At 49.5% G+C, this 27946-nt stretch overlaps 1 protein-coding gene across 2 annotated transcripts; it reads left to right on the top strand.

Moving 5' to 3' along the window:
• Window positions 1-17552: 17552 nt before the first annotated feature.
• Window positions 17553-26306, top strand: MAPK13 (mitogen-activated protein kinase 13). 2 transcript variants are annotated; one of them, XM_081044462.1, is made up of 13 exons: window positions 17566-17764; window positions 18590-18719; window positions 19510-19593; window positions 19941-19999; window positions 22766-22874; window positions 23065-23094; window positions 23498-23545; window positions 23675-23789; window positions 23933-24004; window positions 25042-25121; window positions 25375-25453; window positions 25546-25719; window positions 25977-26306. In XM_081044462.1, exons 1-13 carry the CDS (start codon window positions 17646-17648, stop codon window positions 26057-26059), a joined length of 1182 nt encoding a protein of 393 aa, XP_080900588.1. In that variant the 5' UTR covers window positions 17566-17645; the 3' UTR covers window positions 26060-26306. The 2 variants fall into 2 exon arrangements, with proteins under 2 accessions (XP_080900589.1, XP_080900588.1); XM_081044463.1 differs by lacking the exon at window positions 19510-19593 and having other exon boundaries at window positions 17553-17764.
• The last annotated feature ends 1640 nt before the right edge of the window (window positions 26307-27946 follow it).

Genomic DNA, 27946 nt, shown 5'->3' with positions numbered 1-27946 from the left:
GTGAGTTTCTCAATTTTATTTTTCTCTTGATTGTTTTTATTTCATGCACAATGTGGCTTTTTATCAAATGTTCTTTCAACTGTGGCTTGCCATGTTTCTGACAGATCTTAATATTACTCCTAAAATTTAAAAAACATTTATATAGCTCCTCACTTGTACCCTTTATGGTGAAGCAGATCTGAGTCTTAGATGGGGGTGGGTAAAGCACATAAACACGGTCTAACACGGCAGGCGCTGTGTTACTACGTGTGGATGGCAGAGTGGCCTAGGACAGGGGTCCGCAAACCATGGCCCAAGGGCTCAATTCAGTCTACCACGTGGTTTTGTGTATGCCGCTAAAAGTGGTTTACATTTATTTTAAATGGCTGAAATAAGAAGAGCAATATTTTTGTAGCATGTGAAAAATAATGTAAAATTCAAATTTCAGTAAATAAAGTTTTATTGGAACCCAACCACATGTATTGTCTGTGGCTGCTTCTGAGTGATGATGACAGTTAAATAGCTGTGACAGGGACAATACGGCCTACAAAGTGTAAGTTATTTCCTCTTTTACAGAAAAGGTTTGCCGACCCCTGGCCTAGGATTTCAATTTCCTCATCTGTAAAATGAAGTTTGTTTAAGTAGGTGTTTGGGTTCATTTCAGCTTTAAAATTATAAGACTATCTGTAGGAAGTATATTTTTATTTTTAATTTGCCAGAGAGAAGGTTAGATGTTTACATTGTTTATAAACTTTTAAGCAAATGTATTGATGAGTCTTGTCTTACGACTCTTGACAGTATTCTTCAAACTACTGAATTGCGTCACAGGGTTAAGGGGCCACGAGGTCTCACAACTGTTTTCAGGGTCTGTGTTGGTGTGCCCAGGGATGCTGACAGGCATCCCACAGTGCACTGTGAGGCCCAGCATGCAGCTGTATGTTTGTCCTGAGCTGTCTGGCCTGGCTGGCAGTTGGGAATGATGGCAGTGATAAAAGGCAAAGCAGGGGGCCGGCCCGGTGGCTCAGGCAGTTAAAGCTCCATGCTCCTAACTCCGAAGGCTGCCGGTTCGATTCCCACATGGGCCAGTGGGCTCTCAAACACAAGGTTGCCAGTTCAATTCCTTGAGTCCCGCAAGGGATAAGGGATGGTGGGCAGTGCCCCCTGTAACTAAGATTGAACACGGCATCTTGAGCTGAGCTGCCTCCCGGATGGCTCAGTTGGTTGGAATGCGTCCTCTCAACCACTAGGTTGCCAGTTCGACTCCATAAAGGGATGGTGGGCTGCGCCCTCTGCAACTAGAAAACGGCAACTTGACCTGGAGCTGAGCTGCACCCTCCACAACTAAGATTGAAAGGACAACAACTTGACTTGGAAAAAAGGCCTGGAAGTACTAACTGTTCCCCAATAAAGTCCTGTTCCCTTTCCCCAATAAAATCTTTAAAAAAAAAAAAAAAAAAAGGCAAAGCAAGCAAAGGCTCTTTTCTGTATCCTGTCCTCAGTGACTTCTTAAAGGGGTAAAAGAAAAGGCAACCAGTTGTCACTTGGCTTACATCAACCCTTCTAAAGATCAGACAATGGTAGGAAATATTTTGCCTTCACATACCAGACATGAGTGCCATGCCACAACTTTCTTCCCAGGCTTCCAAGAGTGGAGGGCCTATTGAGCTCAAGGAGAAAAATGACACCAGAAACAGCTCACCCAAAGTGAATCCACTTAAAGTAGGAACCAAAATTTTGTAGTATGTGGTGGGGATTGAAGAAGAGAATTCTGATTGGGCCTTTTATCATGAAAACCGAACAAAACTGGAAAAACATTCATAATTTCAAATACAGTGTTATTATAATGGACAAAGAATGAATCGAGTGTTTGGTTTTCAAGTGAAACTGTGTTTAGTGTCCTACAATATTCTCATTTGCTTTTGGCAGCATAATCTTAGAGGTAATTTCCGCAAACATATTGGAGGTCTTCCTCAGGTTTCCTAAGGAAGTCAATCTTGATATTCACATCGTTCTTTCATGTAAGTATCAGTAGTCACCTTATCCCTTTTCCCTTGATTGTTAACTGGTCTGAGTGCCAGATCCACATTTTTCCGTAGCTTTGCTTGAGATTTGAGCAATCTTCTGGCATTGTTTACCAAGTTCATCAAATCCACCATCTTTTGCAAGATTTGCAGTATAATCTGCATCATATTTGTGTTATTTGCAATGTAATCAATTAGAGACTAACAGGAGACAAGACTAGAATAGGTAGGATAGACACTGGGTTCAGATACTTAAGCAAGAAAAGGACTAATTTTACAAGGAGTCCGTTCATTAGTGAGTGTTTTCATGCAATGACTCACGTCTCTGTACAATCTGATAGCTACAAGGACTTGGCTAATGAATATACAAATAATGAAGACCGTTTCTGTTTATAATACAGATGGTTTGATACATATACCTTTTGAACTTAGCATTTACACTTCTCAGAAATTAGAGGCCTCACACGTATTCAAAGGAAAAGGTTATTCGGTGTTATGTTCTTCGTACTAGCAAAAACATTGGAAGGAAGCCACGTATCTGTCAATAAGGGCTTGCTGGGTAAGATAGTCATCTTTAAAGTGGAATACCATCCAGCTAGGTGTGGGTACCTGTGCAAGATGCAGTTATGAGAGAGAAAAAGGAAGTGGCAAAATAGCTAACCCGCCCCTTTTTGTGTTGATAGAAGGGTAGTATATGGTGAGTACAAACCCAGAGGGACACACACCAAACTCAGCAGTCATCTCTAGGTGGTGGGACTATAGGTGGCTTCACTTTTTGTGCAATTTGTTATGTTTGCTTTGTTTTTTCCTCTAACACTGAGTAATTTATTTTGGAATCAAAACGTTTTAATTTTGATAAAAGATTTGTATGGGGTCCTGTACATTTCAGGATGTTCAGCAGCATCCCAGACTTCTACTCACAAGACGACAGTAGCACGCATACCCCCTCTTCCCGTTAGGGCAGCCAAAAATGTGTCCCGACATTGCCACATATCCCCTGGGGGGCAAAATTGTCCCTGGTTGAGACCCACCGGTCTGAAGCTTGAGACATCCCTAGTCTTGCAGATACCAAAGCCTCTTTTGAAGAAATAATGAGGGTTAACACCTACTAACTTGTTATCACTTGAAGAAATGGCTTGCTATCTTGAGGGGAAATACAATTACAAAAGACCTTTTTAAAGACTTTTTAAAGTATGTCTCCTTGGGGGGAAAAGAAAGATATTAGGCAATTCAAAAGAAAGTATTCAATATTGGATCAAGGCTATTTCATTTCTCAAAACAAAAAAAAAATAGGTATTAAGTGATAAAGTTATCTTTTGTTCAGAAGCTCTGGCCATTATCCACAGATGGAAAATCTAGTGCTTAAGATGGGGTATGACTGTAAGATTTTCTTAGATCATGGGTTACCATGGAAAGAATACTGGGTTGTGAAGCCACACAGACCTGGGTTCAAGTCCTGGCCCAAGCTCTTGTCAGGTATGAGACCCTGGGATAATAGTTTCTAGCTTTCAGATGATTGTAAAGATGAAATGAAATAAACCCCAATGTGCCCAGTATGTTATGGACACAAGATACTGGTCAGTTTGCATCTCACTTGAGCTGACCTTGGACGTTGAGGCCGTCCTCTTAGAGTGAGTATGGGAACACTGTGAGTGTCTGAAACCAATTGGGAGGAGACGAGATGGTCCAGGGGCTAGCTCCAGAGCAGTTTCTGGAGAACTCCCATTATTGAGGCCAGTGGAACACTGCTGTACTGCAAACCTGTTTGATTCATTCAGTTTAGAGAATGTGCTTTGTTTAGAAGTCACTAAGCAGTTAAGTGAGGAAGTAACCTTAAGTCCAAGTTTGTAATTTTATGTATATACCTAGGGTGCCAAAAAAATGTATACACGTGGACACTTTGGTCAACGTTGCTCAAGCAGTAAGTAGTTTGCCATAATCAGAAGTGTCTGGACGCTGATGGTAACCACTGAGCACCTCTTGTGATTGCAGAAGTCAAACGTGACTTGTATTCATCTTTTGTTATCGGTATGTATTGACTATTACAATTTTAATACAGTTTTCCTGTCTTAAAAAGTGTATACCTTTTTTTGGCACCGTGTGTGTGCGTGCGCACACGCGCACACACACATCACCTTTGAATGTCATTTGAAGGAGGAAAATAAGTAAAACCACAGGGTCCCTCCCCCCAGCTCCTTGACAAAGACCAGTGGTTCTCAACTATCAGATCCAACACATTTCGTGTAATTAATATTTCATAACATCTCCTTTATGATCTTTTATGGAGTGAAATTCATGGGCACCGTGCACACAGTTTTAAAGAAAATATAAATGATGGTTAAAGGAAAAATATAAATACACCGATATGTAAATACTCAAGTATAACTACATAAAAGACGATGCAGTTAGATGCTTGCACCTGAACAGAATCACCTTGAATGTGACAACTGCATCCTGTCGTCTTGGCAACTCATACACCACGATTGATCAGTCATGTGACTTTCTGAAATTGGTGAACAACTCTTGGTAAAACTTCAAAGAAAACAAGTATTTTTTTTTTTATTTCCTCAGTTGTGATCCTGGAAATTTTAAGTATATTAATACATAAGAAACGGTTTGTGTTTCTTACATAAAATCAAGTTATAGTCTCGGCTCAGATCATCAAAAATGGGCTTTTCAGACAGGCCCGGTGGCTCAGGCGGTTGGAGCTCCGTGCTCCTAACTCTGAAGGCTGCCGGTTCAATTCCCACATGGGCCAGTGGGCTCTCAACCACAAGGTTGCCAGTTCGATTCCTCAACTCCCGCAAGGGATGCTGGGCAGCGCCCCCTGCAACTAGCAACGGCAACTGGACCTGGAGCTGAGCTGCGCCCTCCACAACTAAGCTTGAAAGGACAACAACTTGACTTGGAAAAAAGGCCTGGAAGTACACAGTGTTCCCCAATAAAGTCCTGTTCCACTTCCACAATAAAATCTTAAAAAAAAAAAAAAAAGGGTTTTTCTACCTACATGAATGTCCAGCAGGATGTATGTTGGCGCTATAAAGCAACTCTTGTTGAGAATCCCACTCTGCACGATGGCTCCTGAATGCTAAATATCAGTAAAGCCCTGGTCGTTGTGACAACCACAGATGACCCCCAGATTTCCCAAGCGCACACTTTGAAAACTGCTGGCGGATGAAATGACTTGAGGGATGTAGAACCCTAAGAAGTGAAACCTCTATATCAAAGGGCAGATCTGACTTTCTATTCTCTTTCCTTCACCTCCTTCCCCCTTCCCTACTAAAAAGTTATGTTATCGAACCCCTATTGTATGTTAGACAATTTATATCTTTACTTGTATATTCTGTACAAGTAACGTCTCAAGTTCTCATTCAGAGTCACATTACAACTGAGGCTGGAATCAATAGACCATCATGGTATGAACATTGGAGGACTCCTACCGTGTTTCCCCAAAAACAAGACATAGGCAAACAATCAGCTCTAATGCGTCTTTTAGAGCAAAAATTAATATAAGACCCAGTCTTATTTTACTGTAATATAAGACCCGGTCTTATATAAGACTGGATATAATATAATACCGGGTCTTACATAATATAAGACCTAGTCTTATATTAATTTTTGCTCCAAAAGACACATTAGAGCTGATTGTCCGGCTAGGTCTTGTTTTCGGGGAAACACGGTAGTTCCAGAGTTTTATAGCATTGACATTAAAAGTGCGTCTCTTGGTTTCTGAAAGAAAACCTAGCAACATGTATTCATTCTGCATCATTTCCCTAAGGACTTGCCGCGGCTGCAGGCCAGAGAGGAGAGGCATCAGGAGGGCACCACTGTCTGTGGCAGCCACAGCTGGGCACTTGGTGCCTGGTCTCATCAAGTGCATGCTGGCATCGCTCCCAGGTCCCAGCCCCGTCTCCCTCGCTTCCTTACTCATCTGGGGGAGAAATGCACTGCCAGCCCTCTGAAGAGAAGCAGGGCTAATGCAGCAGAGGCTGCAGCAGTCACCTTTTCCCTCCCTTCAGTGTCGCTCTCCACAGTTCCATGTCACTTCTCATTCTCTCTGGTCCTGGTCTATAGTTCAATGCCACTAGGCACTCCAGCTTTCTGGCTCTCCTGGTGTTTGTGTGTGATATTCCCTCTGCCTAGAAACCCCTGCTTCTCCTTCCCCACTCCTCCGGGCTAGCTATCAGTATCATTTCCTCTATACATCTTCCCTGGCCGTCCCCAACCTTGGATTAAGTGTCCCTTCTGTGTGCTAGTGTGCATTGATCACTGGTGGCACTGATCACGCTGCTTTGTCATCGCCTGGTGTTTGTATCGCAGGCTCAAGAGAAAAAACAAGATAAGGACACAGGCCCCGGAACCAGTCTGCCTGAGTTCAAATCCCAGCCTCTCTTGTCTCCTAGAAGTACAATCTTGGGCAAATTACTTAATCCCTCTGAATCTACCTCATAGGCTTGGTTGTTGTGAGAATTAACAGTTGAAACATGTAAAGCCCTTGGCATACATTAAATGCTCAATAAATGTTAGCTCAAGGCTGTATGTCCTTGAGGACACAGGCTTTCTTTTTTTTTTTTTTTTTATTAATTTTATTGGGGTGACAATTGTTAGTAAATTTACATAGATTTCAGGTGTACAATTCTGTATTACATCGTCTATAAATCCCATTGTGTGTTCACCACCCAGAGTCAGTTCTCCTTCCATCACCATATATTTGATCCCCTTTACCCTCATCACCCACCCCCCACCCCCTTACCCTCTGGTAACCACTAAATTATTGTCGACACAGGCTTTCTTGTTCGGTACTGTGTCCCCATCACCTGGCAGGGTATCTGACACACAGGAGGTATCCAATCTTTTTTGACTGAGTCAGAGAATGACTACCATCTTTTAATCATTGCAAATCATCTTGTCCTCTGCTTCCTGTTTGTACAATCAACAATCTTTAGAAGCAAAGATTATCTAGAGAAAGAAAGCAAATACATACAGATTATCTGCCCTAAGCAATGGTGCTGTGTGCACGTTCCCAGTTTAAGAAGAGACAAGTGTTAGGAGCATTGGCTTCTGATTCTCTTGGCTACATCTTGCTGTGTAATTCAAGTTGGACGCACAACAATGTAATGAATTGGAACAAGAATCAAAAGAACATGGAAGGCGGCTGATGGCCACGGTCCAGATAAGTCCTACCATTTTCCCCTTCACCTGCCACTTTAAAATGAAAATATCAGGGGGAAAGAAGAGGAGTTGGAAGTCATTGTGGTATCTTGCACCCTCATGGAACCATTCCACAAATATCTATGGGTCACGTCTATGTGTCAGGCACTGGGAACATGGGAAAAAAATAAAGTCCTGCCCTCTTGGAGTTGACGCTCTAATGAGGAAAGACAGTTGTAAACAGTGACTTCCCATTTTCCTGGCACCCCTAGGACAGAAGCTCTGAGCACCTGTTGCCGGTGGCCATCTCTGGGCCCCGTGTACCTTTGATCCACCTCCCTGGTACTCAGCTGACAGCCAGTGGGGGTTTTTTCATAGGAGCCCTAGGCCTGTGTGTCCTCCCGGGTGTTACTTTGACCTGGTCAGCTGGCTCCATTTGCAGGGCTGCTGATGGAGCCATCTGTTTCCAATTGTGAGGTGTCAAATCATCATTTACCACCATTACACAAAGGCCCATTTCCCCTTGGCCATTGCTCAGGCATGACACAGCTGATGGTCTGGGCACTTTACAGAAAACACACCCACAGCTCTGTCCAGTGACCCAGGCAGTGACTATCTGATAACAGCTGCTGACAAAGTGCGGGTAAATGTCCCCATTTGGAGGCTATTCTGCCCCCAACAAGCCCCACCCTGTTCCCAGGTTAAGAAACACCCCCCTACATACCCCACCAAGCCTGTCCCCAACCTCCAGTCAAGTCACATGCCCTCCAGCTGTTTCTGTAACTTATATCCGGTTTACTGGTGTCAAAGCACTTACCACGTTACTTTTTCTAATTATTACTCTTTCATGACACAAATAAAACAGCTTTACTATTGCAAAAAATATTTAATGTAGTGAGGTAACATCTATTATGCCACTACCCGGAAGTGATAGCTGTTGACAGGTTGCTTGTAACACCTAAAACATTTCCTAAATCTGTAAAAATACATTTATAAAAAATAAACGTATGATGTTCCGTCATCTGTGTCAATAAATGGTGTTGAAACAACTGGAGGCTACTTTCCTCCTTTAGCCACAACCACTTCCGACAAATCAAAGATTTAAATAGAGAAGGGCTCTTAAGTATGTCACAAAACCCAGAAACCCTAAAGCGAAAGGTTAATGAATGTGACCACACAAAAACTGTAAAACTTTCATACATTGAAAGCAGTTTGGCAAGATTTAGTAAGGGGGGAAGCTGTACATGCCATATGGCCTTGCGTTCTATTTGTAGGTGATTATTGTAGAGAAACTTTCCCATTTGGGCTCAAGGAAATGAGTGTGGAGACTTTCCACTCAGCATTATTTGTAATAGGAAAGAAAAAAACTGAAACAAATCTCATAAAGTCCATCAATAGGAGAATAGGACATTCATACCATGAAATATTACACAGCAGTAAGAACGAATGAACTAGAATGACTTTGCCTACGTCACAGACAATTGGCAATGTCTGGAGACATTTTGGGTTGTCACAACAGCGGACTGGAGAGTGAGCTACTGACATCTAGTGGGTGGAGACCAGGGCTATCATGCACAGGACAGCCTCCCCACAAAAAAAGAATTATTGGGCTCAAAATATCACTAGTGCCAAGTTGAGAAACCCTGAGCTGGATTGAGTCAACATGGGCGGATCTCACCAACAAATCCTGAGTGAAAAAGGAAGTTGCAGAATGACCCAGTTTGATATTTTTACTGATACATACATATGAGTTTGAACAATTAAGTTCGCGAACTTGTTGCAACATGTTTGTTTTGTTTATCTGAGAGGGATTATTCATTATGAATTTGTACCAGCTGGACAAACAGTTAACCAAGTTTACTATTTGGAAGTGCTGAAAGGGCTGTGTGTAAAAGTTAGACGACCTGAACTTTTTGCCAATAATTCATGGCTCTTGCATCACGACAATGCACCAGCTCACACGGCACTGTCTGTGGGGGAGTTTTTAGCCAGTAAACAAATATCTGTATGGGAACACCCTCCCTACTCACCTGATCTGGCCCCCAATGACTTCTTTCTTTACCGGAAGATAAAGGAAATATTGAAAGGAAGACATTTTGATGACATTCAGGACATCAAGGGTAATATGATGACAGCTCTGATGGCCATTCCAGAAAAAGAGTTCCAAAACTGCTTTGAAGGTTGGACTAGGTACTGGCGTCAATGCATATCTTCCAAGAGGGCGTACTTCAAAGGTGACCGTAGTGATATTCAGCAATGAGGTAGGTAGCACTTTTTCTAGGATGAGTTCGTGAACTTAATTGTCCGACTTCATTTATAGCACAAAAGGCACATGGGGAATACACACCAACTCTCCAAATTTGGAACAAACCATCCAGGCTTCTTTTTTTGTTTTTCCTGTTCCTTTTTCCCCCATGATGCTGGAAACGTCTCTTTGATGATAATAAAACAGTGACCTTTGTCTATTTACATAGACTAAATTGATAGCCCAAGAATTATCAGGATAAATGAGGTGCATATTTTCGCTATTTTGATGACATATTGCCAAACAGTTCTAAAATCTTGTACCAGTTTGCACTCCACCTGCAGGTTACAGTGAGTTGTTTTTTCCTTTTTGCCTCTGCCTCCCTTACTAGGCCATGAGCTCCTTTAGGACAGGAACTGTGACATTTGTCCATGTATCCTTAACGTCCTGATAAGTGATCAGCAAAATTAGGTTTAATGGATTAAGGCTTTACAATGCATTGCTAGGTAGGTACAGCGGACAGAGAGAAATAAGACACTCACGCCCTCAAGAAAAGTACAGTTTAGTTTTGTTTGAAAGGTAACTGACAGTTCAAGTCCAAGGGCCAGCTGTGCCATGAAGTCCTGCTGGAAGGAGTCAGAGGAGGCAGAGGGCACTTGGGTGGGAGTGGTCTGGCAAAGTCAGCCGGAAGTGCTCCTGAGCCAGGTCTTGAGGCACGAGGGTCCTCCCATCCTTGGCAAAGCAGAGGGATGGCATTCCAGATCAAGCAAAGGTGTGGTGACAGGGATGAGTAAGGATGTTTGTGAGATGGTGAGAACAGAGGTCATTTGCACATAGACTCTGGAGGATCCGATTAGCAAGAAAGGCAGGGCTCAGATCGGGGCAAGCCTCTTCTGACAGGCCAGGAAGTTTAAATTCCATCCTGGAGGCAACCTGGAGCTGAAGGGCGGGGAGCATCGGAGAGGAAAGACTGCTCTAACCAGGAGGTTAATCACAGCTGGGCGGCTGTCACACCTGAGCTGCCAGCTGATGCACTCTCTCCAGGTAGCCAAAGCGGGTCCCCCAAGGGAGGAAGGATGGCCTCAGGGAAGTGTGAGGGGGTGAAGACCAGGGAGGGCATGTGAGGTGAGTAGCACAGTCCCCAGCCCAGAGGACCAGCTGCTGGCTTGTTCCTGAGTAGTGCCTGACTCATCCCTGTTGCCACACCATTGCTTGGCCTGACAGGGGTGTGCTGGAGTCCTCGTTGTGGCTTTTGAGAGCTGGTTTTCTTCTCAATGCCATGTTCAGTGACATCAGGTTGGTAGCTTGAACTTGGCCATGACGGGAGTTTGTATACCACAGAAATGGACAGACACTATGCATTAGGACTCCCCATTCCCAGTAGCGGTTCCAGCACACCACTGGCTGTTTCCTTCTGGAAGCAAGAGAAATGCAGTTGTTAGATTCAGAGAAGGGCGGGAAGGGGGATTCTTGTTTAGGGAAGCCAAATGGAACCGTTAGGAAAATGAATGTGTGGCCAAATAATGGAGGCACCATCAGAAGGAAATTCAGATTCCTGAAAAGCAAAAGCTGGCCCTTCACAGGCACCAACCAGGGCCACCTAATGGTCACCAGCACTGATTCTGCAGTGATTACCAGCACACACTGCCTGGGCTTGTATCCTGGCTCTGCCATTTACTAGCTGTGTGACCTTGGGCACATCACTTCACCTCTCTGTGCCTCGTGTGGGCCATACCTAAAATGGAAGACATTAACCCATCTCATAGGGCTCTTAAGAGGATTAAATGAGTTACATGTACATAAAGCTCTTAGGACAATTTTTGGCAAGTATTTAGCACAATGTTGATATTTGTTAAATACGTAAAAGAGAAAACCGAAATACCCAGAGAGGTAGTGTGTTACCTCAGGTCACACAGCAAATCTGAGGCAGAGCTGGAATCAGAGCCCAAGCCTCTGCTGTGGCAGGAGCCCTGCTAGTCTCGTCTGGATTTCCTTAACCCTGACAAAGGTTGTGGGGCTCCTGAGGATAATCCGTGTGTCCCGGTGTTCAATGTTTACATAGAAGGGGTGAGCAAGCAGATTCCGTGGCCTCTGCTCTGGAAGGGCAGGTTGTTGAGGTGCCTCCAAGGACATCAGCGTCCCCTGCCTGAGGCAGGGCTCACGGGAGCCCAGGCAGTGACCCTAGTACCACTGTTTGGCAGGTCACTGGAGCTGGGACTCTCCCAGGCATGAAGGTGAGTTCGGCCAACCTACCAGTTGCAAATAAGATGGAGATAAATACACAGTAATAACAGTACCTTCCATCTGTAAAGCCCCTACTACATACCTGCCATTCAATCCGTCACTGTAGGCCGGCACTCTTCTAGGTACTTGGGATTCGGCAATGAACATAGTAGCTAAAACCCCCACCCTCATAGACCTGACATTCTAGTAGAGGGTAGACAGAGGATAAAGAAAGACACTGAGAGATATACAAGGGCTTGAAGGAAAATGAGGCCGGGTGGTGCCGGTGGGGCATGGCTTGTGGTGGGGTCAGGGAGGACGCTCAGAGGAGGTGGCCTATGAACAGCCCTGAGGACGGGAGGGAGCACCAGGCACCGTGCTTGCAACCCTGCACCTGTGGTCTCATTCAATCCTCCTGCTAGGTGGGTGATGCTCTCCCACTTCACTGATGAGAAAGCTCAGAGACATGCACTCAGCTGTTCAAGGTCACACAGCTCTAAGCGTGGGCACGCGATTCAAGCCCTGCTCTGCCTCCCAGTCCTCGGGTACTCTCCCCTGGTTCACAGGACCACAAGTTCACCAAGAATGTGGATGTCACAAAGTCTGGGTGTGTGTGGCGGGGCAGCTGGAATCATGGGGTCAGAGGGTATATACAGGGGTACTGGGGTGAGCAGGCCTGGGGTTCACTCCAGAACACCTCCTCAAAGAGATGAGTTTAGAGCTGAAGTTTAATGACCAGGAAGGAAGGGTAATTCCAAAGGCGAGAGGGTCTGGCTTATGTAGAACCTCAGTGGGAGCAGTGAGGGCTGCAGACAGGGAGGGAACAGTTTTGGAATGACATTTGGTACAAATTCTTGGTGACAGAAGTGGTCCCCAAATTCAGGTTGTGCCCCCTGGTTCTTAATGAAAAACCTTTACCACCTCACACAGGCCTGGCCTTGTGCTAGGAGCTGGAGGGACACACAAGCATAACACTCCTCGGCCTTACCTCAGGTAGTGAGGAAAGAACAGAGAAAAGCCCCAAAACTCCCAGGACAAATTGTGCCCAGCCAGAGACCACACAACCCAGACATTCCACAGTGGACCCGATTTCAAGCATATTCCCCCTACTATTGCTTTCTCACTGCCACCGTGTGGGTCTCCAAACACATCCCCTCACTGCCTCTTGTACCCACAAGACACACAACAATCTTTGGTTCATTCATCACTTACCGTGGGCTAGCGTGCACCGGGGGCTCAGCAGTGACCAAGATGCTGTCCTCGGCCTCCCGAGTCATTTTCCAGTGGTGGACAGGGATCGTCCCACAGGCTGGCTGAAAGAACGTGAGTCTTGGGGTGGAGTGCAGGGGGAGTGAGGACCGGGTGGTATATGGTGTGAAGAGGGGAAGTCTACCTTCCAGGGCCCGACAAGGCCAGCTGAGAGGTGCCACTCTAGCGCAGCTGTCCCTAAGCCCTGTCCTCCACCAGGGGGATGCTAAAGCTGAGGGCAGGGAGAGAGGGGCTGGGAGGCTGCGAAAATGGCTCCTACAGGCGAGGGGCGCCTATGAGGTGGAGGAGCCTGATATTTTGTTCTGCTCAGGCCCTGAGTCCCCTAGAAGGGGAAGAGGTACTGGGGAAAGATGGCCCAGGAAGCCAGAAGCCAGTAAGCTGCTCCCAGGCGTTCTGAGTCCCCTGAGGGACGTACCAGAGACTTCTGCGGGTGAGGGGGAAGGATGGCACGGGAGGAAGGAGGCTGGAGGGAAGGGTCAGATGTGGGAACAGAGTGGAAAAGTTTGGAAGGCAGATATCTGCTCCTCTCCCAGAGATCTGCACAGCTCACTACTTTGTCCATTCAGGTGTTGCTCAAAAGTTGCCTCCTCAGACAGACCTTCCCTGAAATACACCTGGGCTGGGGAGGCAAAGCTCGATAACACTGGGGAAGGGGCATCTAGTGACCACCTACTAAGTGCCAGGCATGAATCAGACGCTTCTCACGTCATTTCTTTTAGTCCTCATGATGGCCCCATGAAGTGGGTAGAATTATCCACTCCTGTTTTACAGGTGAGGAAACTGAGGCTTAGAGAGGCTAAGTAACTCATCTGAGGCTAGCTAACTGACTTAACAAGTTACAGAGCAGCCCCCACATGCAAGTTCTTTCCCTCTGCCTCTCCTTACCTCACTGAGACTTTGATTATTTCGTGGAGTTTTGAAAGGTGTGAAGGAGGATGGGAATCTCCGAGTTGGGGCCGGAACTCTCGGGCTCTTTCATTCCCACAAGGGCCCCAGGCATATCACGATTCCTGTTTGTAGGGGTCATATGGCCACTCATGGTGAGGATCTGAATTGCTGGCCCAACTGTTTGGGACAGTGAGGGCTGTAGTGTTTGACAAGCTGCCATATTCTTGAGGCAAGATGGAAACTGGGTGGCCAAGATGGGAGACATGAGCAGCCAGCCTCATAATCATGTGGGGGTTTTGTTTCAGTTTTTTAAGAAGCCAGTCATCAATCCCCAAAGCCATGCCCCTGCCCTCCAGAGGCTCACAGCCTCGCTAAGAAGACAACACTACGATAACAGCCATTTCTCAGACATTTGCCGGGTGCCAGGCAGTCTCATTGGTGGTTAAATGTGCAGACTCTGGAGCAGGACACCAGGTTTAAAGACCACATCCACCATCTTCTTCATCATGTGTGACTTTACTGAACACCCCTGGGCCTCGGTTTCTCCATCTGTGCCAGGGAAATAATAGTATCCTAACAGCAAAGCAGCCTTGACATCTGGGAGCTGCCCGTTCCGTGTGGCTTGGAGCTGGCCTGGCTCATCTCGGTCGGGGTGTGCTCTTGTTGAACACATACAGGCCATCTGTGACCACAATGGATGAAGACAAAAACAAGACCACTCCGTAATCATGTGTGAACGCAGACAAAACATGAATATTGTCCAAACCACGAAAATGACCAAACATCCCCAGTCTAGCTAATCTGAGTGAAGGCTGCTCACAGCTCTGTCTCCATTCTAGTTGGCCCTGCTTCTAGGTAAAATTTATTAAGATACCCATCATAGAATCACCTCCTCTTCCTAACAGCTCCTAATCAGAACAAAGTCCTTCTTCCTTAAACCCTCCACCATCGCCTAACACGAGGCCAAAACTTGTAAGTCCTTTTTGACACCTTCTTACTGAGATGCCCTACGGTTCCCATGGCGCATGTGTGCTCTGGCTGCAACGAGCCATAAACCCAGCTTGTCCACCCACAGATGTGTTTCTGGTGGTGTTTGGAGGGAGGCATTGCCCGTCCCTACCTCACTGAGTTGCTGTTACTGCATCCCCAGGACTCTTACAATATACTTGTCATGCTTTAATATCATTTCCATTTTACAAGGAGGACACTGAAGCTCAGAGAGGGGAAGGAAGTTGGCCCAGGTCACACAGCCCAGGTACAGAGCCGGTATGGAAATTAGGTCTCCTTCCAGAGTTGGTTTCCTACCCTCTACCTCTGCGTTAATAGGGCAGAAACCAACACCACAACATAGGCCAGTGTCTGGGGGAGCAGAGAAGAGGGACCTTGGAGTTCAAGGAGAAAAGAGCCCCAGGGGCTCTGGGAGGGGAGCTCCCAGGGCATCCTAAGGGACTCTCCCCTCTTCCTCTCCCATTTGTGACTTCCTTAGCTATTAGCTAGATCCTTCTCTCCAAGGCTGCCTTGCTACTGAGTAAACACAGGCCCAGCAGAGGCCCGAGGTGGGGGTCAGTGTCGGCAGAGCCTGAGGCCTGAGTCACTTCCTGACGTTGCCTAAGAGGCACCAGAGCCAAAGACTGACTGGTCAGCTCGTGCCCTTGCAGGATTGCACCCACTTGGGCAATGAGCGTTTCCCTGGTACTGCTTACCTTTCGGGGTTCACCTCTGCCACACTTAGGTGTTCTAGACACACAATAGAGTCTCAAGGCCCTGGAGACCTGGATCCTCACCCAGAAGGAAACCTAGGTCTCCTGGACAATTCTCTCTTGCCAGTGCCCAGTTCTGAACTCTGGCTTCCAGGACCCTGCCCCAACTTCAGAAATAGGGTACCGTCCACCAGTGTCACCAGCCCCAAAGGTTGGAAACTTCCAGCCCTCCCAGGCACCTAGCTCCTGACCTTTTCCTCCCACAAGGTCTCAGGGCCAGAGTTGGGGGTGGGGCAGGGAAGAGGGTGAGCAGTATGTCAGATACTCTGGGCAGGATGTACTGAGAGAGACATAGTTTGAGAAGTAGACATGTCCTTATGATGTAGGTGAGGCAGATGATTTCAAACGCAGGCCATTTCCTTTAAGGAGCAATGCCTCACATCCCAGAGACACTGCATAGCCTCAGGGCTGAGATCATGGACTCTAGAGCCAGGTTGTACTAGCTTCTTCAACCCAGCTCTGCCCCTTACTAGCTGTGTGACCTTCAGCAAGTTACTTAACCTCTCTGTACTTCAGGTTCCTCATCTCTAAAATGAGGATAATAGTACTGACTCATAGGCATCTCACCAGGATTAAGGGAGTTGTATAAGTAAAACACATGACTGGCACATGGTAAGCACTAGTGTTCATTAACTAAATATTTTTTCACTTCTAAAGTGCTGACTCTTCCATTTATTCTCCATACAGTCTTTGATATCCTACAGTGTGCCAGCTATGAATAAGACTGATTCCCTGCCTGCAATGCCTGTTGGGCATTTCTGTGGGATCCTTACCCCTCCACCCCCACCCCAAATCGTCTTCTCAGCTGTGTCTCATGCTGAAGGACTGGGTGGGCGGGGCTATGGCACAGGGTTTGAGGCCTGTTGACACCCAGTGAGGCCCCCCAGCTTGATATAGGCCATGAATGAGTTCCTTTTCTTTTTTAAGACATCTTCTCTCTGTTTGACAAGGTGAAGCAAGTGGTCCCGACTCCTTCTACAACCCTATGCGCAGGCCAGCAAGGGGTCGGACAGGTCAGGCTGAATGTCGGACCTCTGTGGCCATTCTCTGCCTCCCACCCTGTTCCTAGGAGGCCTCTGTGTTTTCACTTGAGCACAGAATTTTCTTCAGGCTGCACAAGCCACCAGACACAGGTGGTAGAAGGCCCTGGCTTGTCACTGCCTCCCGGGACACTGGGAAGCTAGCAAAAACTGTATTCAAAACTGAAAATTTAAACCTGGACTGGAGAATTACTGTTATTAATTCTGGGTGTAAAAATGATCTTGTGGTTATGTTTTTAAAATAACCTTTATCTTCTAGAGATAGGAAAAATATTTATAGATGAAATATGATGCCTGGTTTTGCTTCAAAATAATGGGGGAAGGGGGATGTAGATGGAATAAAAGTGGCTAAGAATTGATATAATCGTTGAAGCTCAGAGATTGGGGTCACGGAGGTTCACTAGAACCCCACCATCTGAGTGTGGTCCACAGGCCCTCTGAGCCTGGGACCTGGTTAGAAATGCAGAACTTTGGCTCCACCTCGGCCGACTGACTCAGAATCTCTATTTTACTAACATAAAATTCCCAGGGGATTCGTGTGCACAGTCAAGTGTGGGAAGCATTGGGCTATTTTGTCTGCTTTTGTGTATGTTGGAAACTTTCCATAATCAAATGTGGTGGGGTTTTGTTTTTCCGAAACTGTCTTCAATATCCTGGAGAGACCTTCCTGCAGAGCCCCGGGCTGCAGAGAGCGGAGAGGCCGGGTCTCCCCACCCGCTGCCCTTCGCGGGAGCCCCTCGGTCTATCAAGCCTCAGCGCCCACGCCAGCCCTCGGCCGGGAAGCACCCCTTCCCGCAGGGCGGCGCACCTGCAGCCACTTCAGCCGGCTGCGAGCCCGGCGGAAACCCGAGGCTCCGGGCACAGACGTCCAGGCAGGCCCGGGCGGGGCGGCGCACCTGGGCGAGCCGGCAGGTGGGACGCGCTGCGGGCCGGCCCCGCCCCCGCGGGGGAGGAGCCACCGGCTCGGGGCGGGGGGGGGGGCCCGACCGCGGGCGGGCCCGGGTGCTGGGAGCCCGGCGGACCTGGGACGCAGCCTCCGCGCTGGGACAACAGAGATTGGGTTCGCGGGATGAGCCTCCCCCGGAAAAAGGGCTTCTACAAGCAGGACGTCAACAGGACCGCCTGGGAGCTGCCCAAGACCTACGTGTCCCCCACGCACGTCGGCAGTGGGGCCTATGGCACCGTGTGGTGAGACCCCCGGGCCCGCGAGCCCGCCGGGGTGGGGAGGGGCGCCGGGCGTCCGGGCGGACAGACGGCGGCGCCCAGGCCCCAGGACACAGGTGGAGCCTCCCGACGGGCGGGGGCCGGGCCAGTGCACCTCCTCCGCTCTCCCGGACCCGCTGTGGGGGTCCCCTCCCCTGTTGGGTGCCCGGGGCCGCGCGCCCACCACCTTGACCGAGGACCCCGCGGGCTTGAAAGAGCCTCCCAGCGGCTTTTCATCGGCCCAACCTGTGGAGCTAGGAGGAGATGGCAGATTGGGCTGCAAAGTACAGTATGAGTGAGAAGCCTCAGGCTGTGGTAGAGGCTGGCCTGAGGCTACCCCAGGCGCCATCTCACTTTCCTCACTGGCTTTGTGGGGTCCCTGTGGGTTGAATTAGGACGGGGTCTGGTTCTCCAGGACTTGAACCTTACAGGGACCCTGGAGCTCTTCCGAAGAAGCCCCATTGTTTACAGATGGGTACACTGAGACCCAGAGAGGGAGAAGTGTCTTCCCCGTTGCAGCGTGAGCGTCCCTGGGGCTCTGGATTCTGGTGTCTTGAACTTGTGTCTGACACAGGAGCAGTGCACCTCTGTGCCGGCCTGCTCCCTCGGCCTGCTCCCTCCGGCAGCCCCACTCCCAGTGCTTCTGGCTGCGCCCTCACATTTCAGGCAGTGGGCGCCGTTTCTCCCTGCCTAGCCTGCTGGCCAAGGGGGATTTGGGTGAGGATGGCCTGGCAGACCCCACCCAGGACCTGGAGTGGGCCCTGCCCGGCCAGGAGAGTGCTGCCTGCTGACGTGCCTATGCCTCTCCAGCTCTGCCATCGACAAGCGGTCCGGGGAGAAGGTGGCCATCAAGAAGCTGAGCCGGCCCTTCCAGTCTGAGATCGTTGCCAGGCGGGCCTATCGAGAGCTGCTGCTGCTGAAACACATGCAGCATGAGAACGTAGGCTGGGCCTGGGGCTGCTGGGGAAGGCAGGGAGGAGAGGGGCCCCCAGACAGGGTCCTGACAGGGCCCCCTGTGTGTGCCCAGGAGATGGCTCCAGAGGGTACAGAGCTCTCAGGACAGGTCCAGGAGAAGGGGAACCACCTCCCTGCTCCTCCAACTCTTGTTCCCGCCTCATTACTAAGATGGGGTGCAGGACCTGCCCTGCTTACTTCCCAGAACGGGAAAGGTTATGCAAAGGGTATGTTTGCAGTGGATCAGAATGAGCTTGATGAGGTGCAAACTTCCTAGCTCACTGTTAGGAGGAAATGGACACAGAGGAACTTTGTAGTTTGTTCTAGATCTAAGAGCTAGGGCCCAGAATCCAGGTTAATGTTTCCACATGTGACCCTGATAATAACAATAATAATCATAGATACTTATTGAGCCCTTTTTATGTACCAGGTACTGTTCTAAGAGCTTTGCATAAACTAACTTGTTTAATCCTCACAGTATCACCAAGTACTATTACTTCCATGTACAGATAGGGAAACTGAGGCATAAAAAGACCCATAGGTTATATGGTTAGTAAGTGGCAGAATTGGGACTTGAACCTAGGGAGCCTGGGTCCAGGCCTCAGTGCATAACCATTAGACTGTGATATCTGATAGAAACAACTAGGAAAACTAGTGACCCAGGGTTGCGCCTGGCAAGCAGGTTTTGCTCTAGAATACCTAGATTGGAAAGCAAACATTTAAAATAATGTTTCAAATTTTTAATGCACATTTTAAGCCCCATTCCTCTTCAGCAGACCTCCCCATGGCCTGTTGCCTCTGGCTCTGAACCAGCCTTCTGGCAGGAAAGAATGGATGTGATGGGAGACCCAAGGTCAAAGGCATGGAGCCTGCTAGCTGGCAGGCCCCTTCCCTGTTCCCTCCTTGATTCTCTTCACCACTCGTGGGTCCCTGCTTGAGTTGAGAGTAGGTTTGTGCTGTTTGCCCTGAACACCAGACTTGGAGGCAGTGAGCACACCTCCCCTTCTACCCAGCATGATTCTCCACTGAGCACCAAAAGCTCCCTTCCAATTGGGATTCCTCTCTGGCTTCTGCCCCTTTACTACTTCCAAGAAGGCTGGGGACCTGTCTCCTTCTAGAGATGATGTCTTAGGAAAGGGTGGGTGGTCCTGTGTATGGCTGGGCGTGGAGGGGGCTGCTTAGCCCTCACTGGCAATCTTCTTCCCAGGTCATTGGGCTCCTGGACGTCTTCACCCCAGCTTCCTCCCTGCGCAGCTTCCAGGACTTGTGAGTTGGGCTGCACTGGGTTCCAGGGTGTTGCAGGCCTTACTCATCACTCTGGAGCCAGCTTGGGGAGGGTCCAGATTCTCTCTTCTGGGTAGGGGGCTTCCTGCCCTGGCAGTCCTTTTGCTGTTGTTGAGGTGTGATTTTCTGGAGAGATACTTTCAGCCAAGGGTACAGAGAAGGGCAGGCAGGAAGAGGTGGGAGGGGCTCTGTGGGGTTCTTGTCTGGCATAGAGCTGTCTGCTACATACCCTGTTTCCCCCCAAATCAGCTCTAATGTGTCTTTTGGAGCAAAAATTAATATAAGACCCAGTATTATAGTATGTTATGTTATGTTATGTTATGTTATGTTATGTTATGTTATGTTATGTTATACCTGGTCTTATAGTAAAATAAGACCCGATCTTATATTAATTTTTGCTCCAAGAGATGCATTAGAGCTGATTGGCCGGCTAGGTCTTATTTTCGGGGAGACATGGGAGGTGCTTTGCGTGTTACCCAGCTTTAACATCACCGGAACATCATGGCTGGTCCTCACAGTTGGTGAGGGTTTGCACCAACTCACTTCATCATTCTCTTGGGGCCCAGGTGTGGGTCTGGACCTTGGGGCTATTCCTAGCCTGAAGCCAGGACCAGGAAGCCTTGGCCACCTCTGGCTAATGGCGTGTTTGACAGTTATACGGAACCCCAAAATTTAGTTGCTAAATGTATGGCTTTGCTAGTGCAGTGCCTGGTTTAAAATTTAGAACCTTTTGGGAAGGTGGATTTTTTTTCCCCAATGCTACTTCAAATGCTCTGAAGGCCTCTTTGTTACCATGCTTTTGTTTTAAATGTAATGCAGTCATTTTGAATGGAGTTTTTCCTATAACGCCAGTTGCTAGGCTTAGCATTTGGAATTTAAAGGGGACCAGCTAGAAGTTTGCCTGGGGTGGAAGGAGAAGAAGGCAGGCCAGGTAGAAGGAACTGCGGGGCCAGAGGCCATGGTGCAGGAAGGAGGCTAAATGTCTGGGCACTACTGAGAATTTAGTGGCTAGTGGAGGCCAGCGGCTGGTCTGGTGACGCTGAGTCCAGACTCAATCCCACAGGGAGATGATATGGTCAGATTGGAGTCTGGGGTGTACTCTGGTGGCATCGAGAAAGGAGCAGGGAGCAGCTTTGGGAGGCGGGAGACGGGAGGGTGGTGTTCCAGACCCAGACCTTGATCTAAATAGAGCAGAGGTGATGGGATGCCGTGGTCAGACCAGAGAACCTTGGGATGCGGTGGCTGGGAGAGGTGGCATAGGTGGGGCTGTCAGGTTCCTGCTCGAAATATAAGGAGGAAGAACAGATCTTGGGAGAAAGGTAATGAATCCTTTGGATACTTCACTTTGAAGAGCCTATGAACATTTAAGTGGTTAACCAGCAGTTGCCGAGAAATCTGGAGCTCAGGAGAGGAAGGTTTGGGCTGGGGATGTGGATTTGGGTCAGAATAATCTCCGCAGCCCAGAAACAGGCTAGTGTGGAACATGACACAATACTGTTGATTAAGCTATCAATGTTATAAAGAAAGGTCCAAGAGGATGAGCAGATGAGCTGAGAGCGGGTAATCAGAGGGAGAGGAGAATCGGCAGACACTTTTGAGGGAGTGTCAGACTTTGTAAAAGGTCAAATAGGAAAAGAGGAAGCCAGGGCTGTGTGTGTTGGGCCTTTATTGTTGACCTTTATCCCAGCCGTTTTGGTGGTGGGGTGGGAGCAGGGTGTCGAGAACTGGGAGTTAAAGTAGTGGGGTCAAGAAGTATGGACCATTCTTTTTAAAAGTTTGGTGGGGAGAGACAGCGGGAGAAGAGGTGGTTCCTTGAGGAACAAGGTCAAGGAAAGGTGGTTCTAGCACAGTGAGACTTCAGCAAGTTTGTGGGCCAAGAAGAAAAAGCAGAGACCACACAGAGGTGAAAGATAAAGGCCAGGAAGGGATTATGCCTGGAGCAGGTCTCGGCAGGCGGAGGGGTGTGGCCAGGTGGAGGGGCGTGGCCAGGTGGGTGTGGCCAGATGTAAGGGTGGGGCCAGGTGGAGGGGTGTGGTCAGGTGGAGGGGGTGTGGCCAGGCAGAAGAAGGCTTCGAAAAGTCACAGCCTCATGGGGATGGCCTCCACCACATCTTTTTTTTTAAAAAAAACGTTCTTTTTTCAATCTTTATGATTTTCTATTCTGGACTTTGCTGGTACTATCTTGAGTAACAACGATTACATTTTGCTGACCTCGACCTGTTTTGCAATCCCAGAGGAGGGTGCAATGGCTTAGCCACCTCCTTCCTTCTTCCACCCTCCTGGAAATTGTTTTGTTTTTCCTTCTTGGAAGGGCAGACATTTTTGGTTGTTTGTGGAGCCATCTCAGCGGGGCATGACCCCCTAGGGCAGAGAAGATTTGGACAGAAGCAGAAGGAAACACTGGCAGATGTTTCTCACAGCTCTGGCTTTCTGTGGGGCATGGAGGAGGGCAAGGAGAGGGCACCTTTGAGGAAAAGGAACATAGCTCCGTTTGATTTTCCTGAGCACACTCTGCCTGAAATGTCACCCTGAGCTCTGCCAGCTGGGCAGCCACTGTGGCCACGCCAGGAGCCAGGAGCCAAGAGGCCCATGTGGGGGTCTGGCTGGTTGTGGTTATGCTGGTTCTTCTCACATACAGAGGTCATCCCTAAGGCCCCTGCTCTGCCCCAGCTCCTTGCCTGTCCTCTGAGCTCAGACCGGGGGCTGGGTGGGACTTGGGACTGTTCAGCGAGCCCTTGTGCCTTGCAGCTACCTGGTGATGCCCTTCATGCAGACAGACCTACAGAAGATCATGGGGATGGAGTTCAGTGAGGACAAGATCCAGTGCCTGGTGTATCAGATGCTCAAGGGTCTTAAGGTGGGTGGGGGCTTGGAGGATGGTGCGAGGGGGGGGGTGCACCTTGGCATTGAGACCTGAGGGTTGGGGGAGGCCAGGTCTTGGGGGCTGGGAGAGCACACTGTGAGGGTGGAGGAGGTATCGGAGCCAGCATGAAACGCTCGGTGTGGCAGCTGGGCACAGGACCCACCCTTCTCTCTCTCCCACACAGTACATCCACTCAGCTGGGGTCATCCACAGGGTGAGTGCTTTCCCTGCTACCACCACTCCCAGTCCTGGAGGGGTTCTCCACAGCCAGGGATGGGGCTGGGTGGAGAGAGGGGACAGCCCTTGTGGGCATGGGATGTGGATTTTTCCGGCACACCCTTAGCCCGGGAAGGCCTGCCTCAAAGGAATTGCTGTGGGGAAATTGCTGCAAACAAAGCAAGCCCAGAACTGGGCGTTTCAGGCCCCAAGAATGGGGAGCATTTTAGCGCTGCATGGGCTCTACAGGACACCTTGTCCAAGCCTCACTTTACACATGAAGAGGCCGGTGCCCAGAGAAGGAAAGGGGCCTGGCGAGGTTGCATGCTGGGCAGTGGCCGAGTCAGACAAGCTCCTGTCTCTGCTTCTCAGCCCGGCGCTCACTCTCTCCTTTCATCTAGGACCTGAAGCCGGGCAACCTTGCTGTGAACGAGGACTGTGAGCTAAAGGTGAGTGGGCCCCGGTGGGGTCAGCGCAGGGTCAGGGCGAGCCCCTCTCCCGCGTCAGCCCCCTTCCCCTGAAGCTGTTCCGAGGGCCTTCTCTCCTCAGTGAGCTTCCCTATGTCCCCTGAGTCGTAGATCTTGGATTTCGGCCTGGCGCGGCTTGCAGACAGCGAGATGACTGGCTACGTGGTGACCCGCTGGTACCGGGCCCCCGAGGTGATCCTCAGTTGGATGCATTACAACCAGACTGGTCAGTGGTCAGCGGCCTGGGGGGGCGTGGGCCGGAAGGTCTTCCCCGGCAGCTCCCCCCAGACCACCGTGGTTACTCTGGGCTGACTGGTCACGGGGGCGTGGTCAGTGGGCCGGGTGACACTTCCTCCCCTCTGTCGGCAGTGGACGTCTGGTCAGTGGGCTGTATCATGGCAGAGATGCTGACGGGGAAAACTCTGTTCAAGGGGAAAGATTGTATCCTTTGCTAGAAAAGCCAAACTCCATCCAGGGATTCATTCCTTCAACAGACACTCTCTTACTTGAATCTCTTCTTTTTCTTTTCTTTTTTTTTTAAAGATTTTATTGGGGAAGGGGACAGGACTTTATTGGGGAACAGTGTGTCCTTCCAGGACTTTTTTCCAAGTCAAGTTGTTGTCCTTTCAATCTTAGTTGAGCTAAGATTTCAATCTTAGCTGAGCGCAGCTCAGCTCCAGGTCCAGTTGCCGTTGCTAGTTGCAGGGGGCACAGCCCACCATTCCTTGGGGGACTCGAGGAATCGAACTGGCAACCTTGTGGTTGAGAGGACGCGCTCCAACCAACTGAGCCATCCAGGAGGCAGCTCAGCTCAGGGTGCCATGTTCAATCTTAGTTGCAGGGGACAGAGCCCACCATCCCTTGGGGGACTCGAGGAATTGAACCGGCAACCTTGTGGTTGAGAGCCCGCTGGCCCATGTGGGAATCGAACCAGCAGCCTTCAGAGTTAGGAGCATGGAGCTCTAACCGCCTGAGCCACCGGGCCGGCCCATCTCTTCTTTTCCTTAATGCAGAGGTGATACATGGTCACTGTAGAACAATTTTAAAATGCAGATAAGCAAAATGACGAAAACTAGTCACCTTTATTTCACCACCATGTAGAAAATACCGCACATTTTGGCAACGCACACACTAACTGAATACCTGCGTGTGCAGCGCACGCATTGATGAGAAGACGCAAGGCCTGCCCTGCCCAGCTCAGTGTAGAGTGGGGGAGATGGCTGAGGGGATGAGGCCGGAAAGGCGGCACATCCGGAAGCATTTGTGGAGAGGGACGCGTACCCTGGCCTGGAGGGGGAAGCCTCTCAGAGACCTGAGTCCTGAAGGGTGAACCTCCTCTCCTGAAGCAGGAGGAGGTTCGGTCTGGGTCTGGAGCGTGGGTGGTCGCCACAGGGCCTGGGTGGCAGTGATGGGCTGGCGGGGAGGGCAGCATCAGATCTGCCAACAGAGTGAGGCCAAGCCCTTAACCTGCTGCCAAGACCTGGATCAGCTGACCCAGATCCTGAAAGTCACCGGGGTGCCGGGCACAGAGTTCCTGCAGAAGCTGAATGACAAAGCGGTAAGTGGCAGAGGGGCCTAGGCTGGCTCAGGCTGTGTGCTCACCTGGCAGGTGGGCTGCAGGCCTGTGGCGGGGGAGGAGGGCTCACCGGTGCTTCCCTCTGCCCTGGCAGGTGCTGTTACCTTTACCCCACTTTGGAGTCTGACTGGAGCCTTCAGCCCTGCTGAGGCTTTTCTGAAATCCCTGTATACCCCGTGGCCTGAGCCCTGGGGGGCTGACCGTTGGGGTAACTCAGTGCGTTTCTGTCTTCCAGGCCAAATCCTACATTCAGTCCCTGCCACAGAGCCCCAAAAAGGATTTCTCCCAGCTCTTCCCACGTGCCAGCCCCCAGGGTGAGTCTCGGGGCCTGGCCTCTACGTTCTGTCCCCGTGGGCAGGCCTGCTTCTCCTGGGCCTGGGTGTGACACGCGTGCTCTTGGCTGCAGCCACTGACCTGCTGGAGAAGATACTGGAGCTGGATGTGGACAAGCGCCTGACAGCCGCGCAGGCCCTCGCTCACCCCTTCTTTGAACCCTTCCGGGACCCTGAGGAGGAGACAGAAGCCCAGAAGTTTGAAGATGCCTTAGAACATGGGAAGCTCACAGTGGACGAATGGAAGCGTAAGAGCTAGGGGCTTGGGCTCCTTCCTCCCTGCCTGCGGCCTCTCTCTCCTTTGCCTCCTTCATTTTCATGCCTGGCCTCAGCCAGCCCCTCTCTCTGGAGACGGCTGCCTCCTCTCTGAGTGGACAGTGTCTCCTGCTTCTGTTTCTTTCTCCCCAAGCTGACTTCCTACTTCACTCTGTATCTGTGGGGAGGCTCCAGGTTCTCTTTGCCCTTAGCAACCCCAACCCACCTCGAACCACGCTGCCTTTCTCAGAGCACATCTACAAGGAGATTGTGAACTTCAGCCCCATTGCTCGGAAGGACTCGCGACGCCGGAGTGGCATGAAGCTGCAGTGACTTGTCTAGCCAATCCCTGACTGAACCTTGAGCCTGGGGACCACCACGTGGCACCGCCTGCCCCTAGGACCAATATTTATTTGTCACTGCTGAAGTTTTCAACCCTTCTTGGATTATAGCCTCCCATGCAGAGGACAGAAGGGTCCCGCTTCCTTGTGTAGGAAGCAGAATTCAAAGATGTTGGCTGGGAGAAAACAGCTCTGATTGTAACCGGCCACATTAAACACCCACCTGGAGAATCGCCTGTATGTGGGGTCCTTTCCTTCTTGGCTATGGTGGAGCTGAGAGGTGTAGGCTGAGCCAGGCCAGGGTCTACAACAATGGTGGGGTATTAGTTTGCTAGGGCTGCTGTAACAAATTACAAGTGAGATGGCGTAAACAACAGAAATGTATACTTTCACGATTCTGAAGGCTAGAAGAATGAAATCAATGTGTTAGCAGGGTTATGCTGCCTCAGAAGGTTCTAGAGAAGAGTCCTTCCTTGCCTCGTAGCTTCTGGTGTCTCCCGGAATCTGGTTGTCCCTGGCTTGTAGCTACATCAGTCCATTCTCCGCCTCTTTCACATAGGCTCCCCGCCTCTTATAAAACACCAGCTGTTGAATTCAGGGTCCACCCTCATCCTGTAAGACCTTATTGCCAAATAAGGCCACGTCCTGAGGTTCTGGGTGGACGTGACTTTTTGGGGAACACTCTTCAACCCACTACATACAGATGGCCACCCTTTGCTAGGCCCGGTGCTCTGTCACAGAGCCAGATGCGTTGGGACACTAAGTTAGAAAAGCTGCAGAGAGCTGCCGCTGATGAGACACTGCATGCAGATTATTTGGGGTGAGCGATAAGCCATCGAGAACTGAAACAGCAGCAGGCTTGTTGCCTGGGAGCTGCAGAAGACAGAAACAGGCTTTTTCCAGGCCTTACGGAAAACTGTGCTGCGTCGTCTTGCTGGGAATGACCTATCTCTGCCAAGTTTCACTCTGACAATGGCTAGGAGCCTTCTGGTTAGGTTTGAAAACCTTTGGGAGAACGAGTTCCCTTACACAAGAAGTCAGGAGGCCCGTAGTTCCTGCCCTGAGCCCAGGGGGTCTCAAACTTCCCCTTGCACCAGGGGCCTGGTTAAAATGCAGATTCCTGGGCCCCACCCCAGGGATCCTGACTTAGTTAGGTCTGTGGTTGAGACCCTAGAAGGTTTGAATGAGCCTCCCCTCCCCTCAACCCGACTTAGTGATTCTGATAGCCACCAGGTAATATTTAGAGAAACATTTAACTGATTTCTGTACCACTTAATTTGTCAAGAGGCCTAAATTGGAAAACCTACAATGGGGGTTAGAGGAGCTTCATGCTCTCGTCTTACAGGTGTTGAAAATAAGGCTCAGGGCATTTGTAGGGCAGGGTAACTATTCTGTATGGTACTGTAGTGCTGGGTAGCTGACGTTAGGCATTTGTCCGAACTAGTCGAACTGCACAACACCAAGAGCGAACCCTCAAGTACACTGTGGACTTCAGTTAATAGTAAGAATGTACCAATACGGGCTCATTGTCTGTAAGATGTGCCACACTAATGCAAGATGTTAATAATAGGGGACCATGGTGGGCATGGGGGGTAGTATATGGAACCTTCTGTGCTTGCGGCACAATTTTTCTGTAAACCTAAAACTGCCCCCCCAAAATAATGTCCAGTTTTTTAAGATATTCAAATAATGTCTATTTAAAAAAACAAACAAACAAACAAAAGCACCTTGAGGCCACACTGCCCCCTCCCTGAGAGATCAGATACCCACAGCTAGGAAGTGGTGGAGTCAGGATTTGAACCCGAGTAGCCCTGACCACTGTACCAAAGACTTTACACTTAGATTCAAGGGTTGCCTTGCCTGCCCTCCCTTCTAGCCT

Source organism: Rhinolophus hipposideros, assembly GCF_964194185.1.
Source record: "Rhinolophus hipposideros genome assembly, chromosome: 3".
NCBI lineage: Eukaryota > Metazoa > Chordata > Mammalia > Chiroptera > Rhinolophidae > Rhinolophus > Rhinolophus hipposideros.
This window is presented reverse-complemented; position numbering and strand designations above follow the sequence as displayed.

What these genes read in the sequence shown, in the direction of transcription:
- MAPK13 (XM_081044462.1), top strand. Translation starts at nt 17,646, where the DNA reads ATGAGCCTCCCCCGGAAAAAGGGCTTCTACAAGCAGGACGTCAACAGG. An exon ending in CAGCTGGGGTCATCCACAGG is followed by an intron (nt 23,095 to 23,497) that starts GTGAGTGCTTTC and finishes CCTTTCATCTAG; the next exon opens with GACCTGAAGCCGGGCAACCT. An exon ending in ACGAGGACTGTGAGCTAAAG is followed by an intron (nt 23,546 to 23,674) that starts GTGAGTGGGCCC and finishes CCTGAGTCGTAG; the next exon opens with ATCTTGGATTTCGGCCTGGC.